General features: G+C 46.6%; 1 protein-coding gene across 1 annotated transcript; it reads left to right on the top strand.

Moving 5' to 3' along the window:
- The first annotated feature begins 384 nt into the window (after positions 1–384).
- LOC146788684 (receptor-transporting protein 4-like) lies at positions 385–7,829 on the top strand. The gene is made up of 2 exons (XM_085635912.1): positions 385–739; positions 6,375–7,829. Exons 1-2 carry the CDS (start codon positions 573–575, stop codon positions 6,967–6,969), a joined length of 762 nt encoding a protein of 253 aa, XP_085492038.1. The 5' UTR covers positions 385–572; the 3' UTR covers positions 6,970–7,829.
- Positions 7,830–9,893: the final 2,064 nt, after the last annotated feature.

The raw sequence follows: 9,893 nt of genomic DNA, 5'->3' as shown, positions 1-9,893 counted from the left end.
AGCGATAATCTCACGTTAGCCTGTTAGCGTGAGGATTTTTATCGCTATTGAGATAAGCGTTGCTAATAGCACGCTATCTCAGCGATGAAAATCCACGCTAGCCGGCGATAATTATCCTAGCGCTAAGTGCGCTTAGAGATAATTATCGCCGGTTGTTGTTGATATGCCCCAAACAGCGCTCTATCTTAGAAGATGTGGCGCTGTTTCTCTCTGAGTTTCGTTTCCTCGCCTCAGACCATGAAACTTGAGCGCTCTGCTGTGTGGCAATCTCCTGGGCTCGGTAAACTTGAGATTAGATGGGCAGACCTTGGACTTGTGTTTGCAGGGCTGGGTGGGTCAGTGTGCCTCTTATCACACATATAACCCAGCCCCCCTGCTCTGAGCATTCAAAGTCCAAGCCTTGGATGCCACTGCCAGCACTGACCAGCACATCACAGACTGACCCTTCTCTTGCCGTTCTATGTTGGTCGCTTCATTACCCCACTCAATTCCCCTCGTACATTTTATCGTCCTGGGAACGATGACACGCTAAGTCGGCCCTGCGAAGCTCAACAGATTGCTACAGAGAAGCCATGAAGAAGAAGACCCTGGAGGCGGCGATCGACCTGGAGACCTGGGACTGCTTGTTCCAAAGCCATCTGGAGGCAGCCCGGCGCCCGGAGCACTGGACCCTGGGACTGCACGGCGACGGGGAGGCAGGGCTGGGGTGGAGACAGTACACGCTGCACGCATTCGCAAGGTCAGTGTCCGTCCCTTCTCTTCATGAGTGACCTCCATCCGTCCCCAGACTATGCTAGCTTCATGTGATGGGGACACCATTTGCCCACCATGAGGATTCATCTAATAAACCATTGCATTCTGGGTCTCGTAGTCCGCCCTGGGCTTCACAGCTTCTCTACATGCATCCATGTCTGGTGGCTCATTGTCACTGGTTCAAATCCCGGGCGGCTCCACTCAGCCTTTCATATTTCTGAGGTCGATAACATGAGGATATTTGAGTTGAGTAACAATAAATGGATTTTATTCAGTGCCAAGATACCCGTGGGTGAACGTGCGCTTTACAAAAACACATGTTATGTTATCTGACCTTTTGTGTCTCTCTGTCACATGCGCTATGTTTTTACTTTGCTTACTTGTGACATTTCCATTTTTTTCGGTGCGCTTATATGTAAGTAAAGTAAATAGGAAAGTAAGTAAATCATTTTATTTCACTTAATTAACATCATATACATCCTACAGGCCAATAAAAACCGCAGAAGGTCCAAAAAGTGCCTAATGCTGACATGTTACAGCTAATGTTCTCATGTGACTACAGTCTGTGCAAAAGGGCAACTTGTTAATACAAGACAATTAAAAATAGGTGCACTGCAGATCTGAAAACCACGGGCGAGTTAAATCTAAAAACAAGCACAAAGGGGGTGTGTGTGTGTGTGGGGGGGGGGGGGCAGCATAGAGTTCAGGTGCTGTTTGCCGTTCACCAAAATGCAGTTCTTGCTATAAGAGCATCAGAGGTTTGCATTGTTGCCAATAACATCCTGAGAAAGAATCGGTTTGATCTCTCGCCCTTCTCTTACCCTATATGAGTAAAGTATCCTCTTTATATTACGGCTCTTTGCTATATAACCTCTCTGTTCTGTTCATAAATGTCACACATTTACGGTCACAGAGGCGAGTTCTCCCCTCATACGGAAACTAATTCCATGGTGACGCGTTCTGATGCCATATTGATTAAAAACACGATGAAGGCGCAGTCTGCGTTCACTGAATAGGAAGAGGTCAGTGTCGAGGCAGAGAATGAGCGATTGTTTTTGTTGCGAGCGCAATCTGTCCCCGAATGAGGCGTGTCTGTCTTTTTTGACAACATATATTAGTGAGAAAATAGCCCACAATGTAATCTTAGTAGGGGCATTTTAAAACAGCCTTCAAGTGTTTCAGCCAAATACGGCGCTTGCTGTGTTTTTTTTATATCGTCGTTGTGGCACTTTGAGTGACACTTTATCAGGAATAGAGCGAAGCACTTCTACCAATGAAACAAGATCATTCAGCACTTAGAACAATAACATGCTTTGGAGATGGCCCTTAAGTAGCTCATAATGCAAAGCGAGCTTGTATCAAAAAAACTTTCCAGCTTTCCCTTTCCCATCCCCGCTGCGTGCGCGCGCGCACACAGGCACGCACACACACTGCCCCTCTCTCTCTCCTCTCTCTTCATCTTTCTCTATCCCTCTCTTCTCTCTTATCTCTCCTCTCCCTCTCTCCTCTCTCTCTCTTCATCTCTCTATATCCCTCTTCCCTCTTCCCTCTCTTCTCTCTCTCTCTCTCTTCATCTCTCTATATCCCTCTTCCCTCTATCCTCTCTTCTTTCTCCTCTCCCTCTCTCTCCTCTCTCTCTCTTCATCTCTCTCTATCCCTCTTCCTTCTCTTCTCTCTTCTCTCTCCTCTCCCTCTCTCTCCTCTCTCCCTCTCTTCATCTCTCTCTATCCCTCTTCCCTCTATCCTCTCTTCTTTCTCCTCTCCCTCTCTCTCCTCTCTCTCTCTTCATATCTCTATATCCCTCTTCCCTCTATCCTCTCTTCTTTCTCCTCTCCCTCTCTCTCCTCTCTCTCTCTTCATCTCTCTATATCCCTCTTCCCTCTAGCCTCTCTTCTTTTTCCTCTCCCTCTCTCTCCTCTCTCTCTCTTCATCTCTCTCTATCCCTCTTCCCTCTAGCCTCTCTTCTTTCTCCTCTCCTCTCTCTCTCTTCATCTCTCTCTATCCCTCTCCCTTCTCTTCTCTCTTCTCTCTCCTCTCCCTCTCTCTCCTTTCTCTCTTTTCATCTCTCTCTATCCCTCTTCCCTCTATCCTCTCTTCTTTCTCCTCTCCCTCTCTCTCCTCTCTCTCTTTTCATCTCTCTCTATCCCTCTTCCGTCTCTTCTCTCTCCTCTCCCTCTCTTCTCTCTCTCTCTCTCTTCATCTCTCTCTATCCCTCTTCCCTCTATCCTCTCTTCTTTCTCCTCACCCTCTCTCTCCTCTCTCTCTTTTCATCTCTCTCTATCCCTCTTCCGTCTCTTCTCTCTCCTCTCCCTCTCTTCTCTCTCTCTCTCTCTTCATCTCTCTCTATCCCTCTTCCCTCTATCCTCTCTTCTTTCTCCTCTCCCTCTCTCTCTTTTCATCTCTCTCTATCCCTCTTCCGTCTCTTCTCTCTCCTCTCCCTCTCTTCTCTCTCTCTCTCTCTCTCTTCATCTCTCTCTATCCCTCTCTCCTCTCTCCTGTCTCTCGCTCTCTCGCTTCATCTCTCTCCCCCTCTCTCTCTTTCAAATATTGCAAAGTGTTCTTTTTAGTGTATTTTTGCAAAGTGCAGGGCCTGGAGACACAAATGTATTATTAGCGAATCCCCCACAATCTAGCATGTTTATAGAGCGTCAGTCAACAGCTTTATGAGCGATGCTCGGCGCCCTCGTCCGTTTGTGTAACCCATATGAACTCACCCCACTAGCGTCATTCTGTGCACACCTTACATGGACTCCAGTGAGATCTAGGCATGTTATACCTTCATATGTGGGGCTGCTCAGGGAGGGAGGACGCGAAAGACACCTCCAAGGAGGCAGGGCATGTAACCAAGACCAGTAATGGAGGGAGCGGAGAGCTTTCCGGCAATGCTGCAATCCCTGCCTGTATTAATGATGCACCCTCAGGACAGACCCCAAAACATGTCTAAGGGGCATGTCACGTGCCCATCCCTGGCACATGCATATACCAGCAGCTACCCATCAGGTATAAATGGCCCGGTTTGTACACCAAGGCGTATGTGGGAGTGTACGCTGTTGCCTGTGACGTCATATGTGTACTATGTAGATTCTATTTCCATGTTGACACCACTGGCCCCTGAACACACCTCCCTTCTCTATTCACGTCCCGGATCTTTTGCCCTTGTGAGACTCTCGCCGTCCAATCAGATGCATTTGTTTCAAAAAGTTCCCACAGACACTGTATAATCAGGGTACACCGAACGTCAAACTGATTTGGTTTAATTTGAAGGGTTGTGTGAAGCTAGCATCACACTTTGAATGGAATGTTGCAGATCAACAGTTAGGGAACACAGGGGCTTATTATCAAGGACGGCGTTAAACATTATCGCTGGTTTAGCGGCAGAAAACGGCCGCTAAAGTGGCGATAATGGGCTTGATAATATGCCCTGGAGAATTCCAATAGAAGCCCATGTTGACACCAGAACATGGGCTTCTATGAGAATTCTCCTGGGCATATTATCAAGCCCATTATCGCCGCTTCAGCGGCCGTTTTCTGCCGATAAACCGGTGATAATGTTTAACACTGTTCTTGATAATATGCCCCAAACATCTTTAAGTGGGAAAGATGGCCTCACACCCTCCTCCAGTCTGAGCATGTCTTACCCTAAACCCTTCCTATATCCGAGTCCACCCTGACCATGACTCCCCTTAAATAAAGTCATGTCCTGTACTTCCTCCCTGAAGTGTCCAGGTCATTCCCAGGTGAACCAGCGCCGCCCTGCTGACGCCTCGCGGGCATTGCTGTAGAGTGCCCAAACTCACTCGCCCTAAGCCCACCCGAAGGAAGCCATTTCGTGACATTGAACCCTGACAACGAAAATGCCTGTCACGGAAAGTCTGCATGTTGAATGAAGTTCCGGTGTTGAGGTTGTGTTTCCTGCTTGTAACTGTGTTTGAGGCTTGTTGGCCAGCTCATCTGGGCCTCAATGGATTGCCCAGAAGGCGCTTAACCCTTTCGCAAGGTTTGTTTGCTCTCTGAGCAAGACCGGATCGTGCTTTTTTTCTCCTCGTTTTTGCAGTTTCAATGTGTGCTACGTTGTGTAGGACACATAGAAATGGCAAATCGCCATGAATGGATGTTTATGTGCAGGAAGATGTCCCTTCCTGCACATAATCATTAAAAAAATGACGAGTTGCAACTTCTATGTGCGCTGCACAATGCAGCAGACATGGAAGTTACTAATCGCCATGTGTCATTGGTTTATGTGCTGGAAGGGGCACCTCACTGCACAAAAACATTTTTTCCCTGCAACGCAGTCACCCTTGCACAACGGTACAAGAGTGCCTGCGTCGGCGCTAGGCAGCTACATTTATCACCAGCGTTAGGGAAAGGCAAGGGTGCGCCGTTGTCTTGTGAATACGGCACATCTCTACGTTTGGAAACTGTTGAAGCGAGACGTTAGCCTTATTGGCTTAACGCCAAGTTCCAACAGTAGCACCCTTCCACCGGCACTGCCCCTGCTGCTGAAATCCAAGGCTTCCTAGTTTTGATGAAACCCCAACCCTCTTTCCTCCACCCTCTACACGTCCTGTCCATTTATCTCACTCATGCAGGTTCTTTTTCATCCTTACTTCTCTTAGTCCCTGTTGTCTTATCCGTCTGTTCCTCCTGCTTTCTCCTCCTGTCACTGTTGTACTTTCTCTTTCTCCTTGCTGCTCTCCTTTTCTGCCTATTTCTTGCTCTGAGCCAAAGTCTGCTGATGAAAAATGTATCCTCATCCCCAAAACCGATAGCCGGTACCCAACCCCTGCCACCACCGGCACAAATTAAGCACCTTTTCAAAGTGCCATACGTACATTTTAGCTGCGAAGAATTTGCAACTTTGTGTTTGCATCTAGCAGTTTCATCGCTTTGGCATAAAGGAAGGCCTACATTTGGAACCTGTGCTCACGCTGGAGGCTTTACATTTTTGGGTTCTCGCCCTGGACAGCTTTTCATTCCAGCTGTTTTGCTTCTTAATGAAGCCCATCTCAGTCCCTACTGGTGGGAGTTTTGAGTACACACTTAAAGGGAAAACTCAGCTCCTAGAATGCAAAGTGCTCTGGGCTAAAAAGCAAGGACTGGCTGATGCTGTCACACAGGACCTAGCAGCACCTGGCAGGTATGCAGTGCATAAGAGCCTGGCAAGACTGCACCAGTGTCAGATGCCATAATTATTGCACCCGATAAAATCCAAAACTGCGTGCAAAAATATGCATAATATGGATTTTTTGAGCTTACTGCACTCAAAGCTTGGTTTCCTAGTATCATCAGGGTCTTTTCCACTTGTTAAATTCCGGTAGCCTTTACCTGTTGAAAGTTAACGAGGCTGCGCAGACTTTATCATACCGAGCGTTTACTGGGTGCAATAAACATCACATCACTTACCATTGTGTTACTTTAGCAAACAAGTGTTATGTTATGTTAATCTGATTTGTAAAGCGCACTATCACCAGTGAGGGCTTCCTGGCACTGAGTGTTGGTACAGGGATCACAATTTACCAGGTCGTTGGTAATTAGGCCCTGAGCAGACGACTGATTGCATATGTGCATTCATTCCAAGGTGGCGTTCTTCTAATAATCCCTCACTCTCATTCTGTATGTAGCTTCAGGTGCTATGACTGCGACCGCAGGTGGGACTCCGCCAGGGTGCGCATCATCTACCACATCAAGATGGCGGCCTGGACGGGCGAAGAGAACTTCGTGAATATGCGGATCTTCAAGCAGGAGTGCCAGAGGTGCGGCACCGGCGAACTGGAGGAACCTCAGTTCATCATCGAGAATGTGGACATTGCCATGGAGCACCTGGTGACGCGAATACTCTGGAAGTGTTACGGAGAGGATGTGTCCGGCCGGCCAGTCCGGGATTTCATCACTAATGGAAGGACCAATGGATGCCATGACAGTGCGCACTGCGAAGCCTGTCGCGCGGGACTTTGTCACTTGAAGCGTCCAGAATACAAGCAGGATGGCCAGGCCGCCTTGAGTCCAGGAGAATCTGCCGTCCCTCCGAGGGAGGTCTGGGATGCCCCACCTCCACCGTATAATGCCTGGACTGTAAGGGCAGCAAGTCAAGACCACCAGAACCCATCAGTTCACAACTCCAACACACACATCAACCAACCCAATGATGCAACCAGAGACACAGATCACCAGCGTAACAGAACACGGACAAGCTGCTGTCCATGCGTACTGCTCTGAGTCTGCCACCCTGGTGTCCTCAAAGCGGCCTCCATCCTCAAGTGCATATTTTGGCTCTGTGAGGTCTTTACAGCTGACAATTGTCATTTTCACTTTGTAAATAATGCAGAACTCTTGTGGCGCCCTTGTTGGGTGGTATTTCTCTGGGTATCCCTAGGTTGCCATGGCAATGAGGTTGAGTACCCAGTAATGTTGTAGGAGATTTCCAGAGCTGTGACTCTCAGGCAAACACCTGTCTGGTCTGCCCCAGCTTAAAACCAACCCTCCCAGGCAAAGCACCGGTGAGTGACAGATGCCAGTCACTCCCCTCTCTTCTTTTGTTTTCTGCTATCTGAGCCGATGGCTGGAGAACAGGCATCTTTAGTCAAATTCCACTTCATGCGAAGCCCGTTCCACACTTACAATCTGTTGACTGTTTCTCTGCATCACTCGACACGTTTCCGCCTCCCTCACCTCACATGCATCTCTGTTCAAGCAGCCAAACTATGGAACTCTTTACCCCCAACATAAGATTCATTGATACCCACCTTATCTTCAGAAGATTTCTCAAGAGTTGGCTCTTCCCCACATAACCACTACACTCAAACATAAATACACACCATATCCCTTTGTATATCATTCATTTGGACTGTATATATGTACCTAGAAATGTGTATTCCTTTTTAGAAACATGTATAATAATTATGTTTATAAATATATATCAGCTTTGCGTCGGTTCTGTTTAACAAATGTCCGTACAACTTATGGTTATAGTATTCTATGTTTAACATGTATATAGGTGACTGCATAAATAATAAAATCTTTATCATAACTATTTATGTACAATTGCTTCACTATTGAATTAAAAAAAAAAGTAAAAACATATACATTAAATTAAAGAATGGCAACACTTGAAAGTCTGAGTTTATTAAAGACAACTTAAATCTACATATATTACCTTCCTTATACATATGTACCTTCCATGTACTTATGTATCTTTATATTTATTACTTTACTTCTAATTCAGCATCTCCAATGCACTACCCTATATCTCACCCTATACCGCTCTCAATATATCCTATGCCTCCACTCTCTGACTCATCCCAAACCCCATTCTACTGCTATGATCCACAAATTAACCCCTTCTAGACTCTTCCCTCATCTGCCCCTCGGTGCATCCTCTCAAGCCTCTTTTACTATTCAGATCTCCCAAACAAGCCTTTCTACGCCCTTCTCTCTGACTCTCCCCCCTCCACCTCCTCTCTACTCACCCCAAACCTACTCCTACTGCTAGGAGCTCCAAAAAACATTCCCTCTTCCATCCCTCCACTATTCTTTTCAATCCAACTAACAGACTCACATGTTCAACGCTCAAATTAATTTCATATTTCCCTATACTAATTCACCACTAATCCTCTTTGGGTTCCAGAGTAGCGTGCTACTCACCAAAAAAGTGCTTTGACGCCTCGTCAGGGGTAGTAAGCACTATATAAATGCAGTTACAATTCAATACAATACTGGTTACACACTGGCAGCAGTGCTCAGGGGTGGTAAGGGGCACAATGCCACCGTCCAGGGAGCTGGTCCCAAATTCCAATGGCAAAGCTTCAGTAGAGTGAGCGGCAGCAGGAGGGTGCCATGGACATCGATTCATCAAAATATCAGGGGTAGAGGAAGTGACATCGCACATCCTTCATCCTCAAGCGCATCACAGGAAGGGACGTCATTTGACCTTCGACCTGATGTCGTCCTAGGGACTTATGTTACTGAAATAAGAACCGTTATGCAAGTGCTGTGCTTCTGGTAGATAACTCCTATGTTTTAACTGAGATGGCGTCAGAATATGCCAGAGGCTGACCGCTAAATGACCCCCCCATGGAGGACACCACAAGGATATTGTACTAGTTGTGGTCCTGTTATTGATGAATTGCGACACACAGGTCAAGCTAGGGTCTGTGTTTTCCACTGCACAGCTATAAGAAAGGCCACAGGAATTATGCAATTGATCAGCAGCGTGATTTTCACATAACTATAGATTTGCCGCATTTGCCACATATTCCATTATCTACCGCATACTCTGCAGAATTTAGCCCAAACTTTTTTTCTAGCTCAAACGGTTCAAAAGTTTCAAAAAATGCCACGACGTGTTACCACGAAGTGAAAGGCCCTTTTCAAAGTTGGACTGGTCACCTTTCTGTTGCTTATTGCTATGTTTGGATGTTCAACTGGTACTAATGGGGCACAATGAATGCCCACAGAGTGTTACCAAGTTTAAAAAATATTAAATAATGAAGTAATACTATTACAAAATGTGTTGCATTAAGCCACATACGTATCCGTAATATTACATAACGGTCGCAGGGTGATCCTTACTGTGGGCAGGGCTTTAAGTGAGCTGGGTCTCACCGGGTCTGAGCACCGGCAGTTTTTTAAAGGAGGCCCCAAAACAGGTCTCTATCGGGCTCTGTGTTGTGCCGTGGCACGGGCGGTCCGTTTTTTCCCGGACTCCAGTGACAGCAGGCACATCGATGTGGGCTGCTCACACTGCTCACTTCTCACTACAGGAGAAGTTACGGCATGACGTCATGCCAGGTGAGTGTTGTAGGGGAAGGGAAATCCTTTAAAGAGTCATATTCTCTCTAGATTTCCCTTCTCTTTTTGAAACTCAGAGCAGCAACATTGTCCTGGTGTCACCAGGGCTTTAAGTGGAAGGTTTTTCAATATTATATACAAGCCATAGTTGCTGCTTAGTTAGTTTATGCAACTAACAAGCATTGACAAAGCCAATAGTCCAGACTTGTTGTAGGTATGATGTTACTTGTTGTATCATATATCTGGATGCAATGACAGAAACCACAAAATAGAAGTCAGGCGGCACACTATGCTATGCACAAATTTTTAGCGTATGTGTTTTTAAGCCACGCCCTTAATTATATTGGCCACGC

The sequence above is a fragment of the Triturus cristatus genome, chromosome 11 (assembly GCF_964204655.1).
Source record: "Triturus cristatus chromosome 11, aTriCri1.1, whole genome shotgun sequence".
Classification (NCBI taxonomy): domain Eukaryota; kingdom Metazoa; phylum Chordata; class Amphibia; order Caudata; family Salamandridae; genus Triturus; species Triturus cristatus.
Note: the sequence above shows the minus strand (reverse complement) of the source record. Positions and strands in the feature narration are given on the sequence as shown.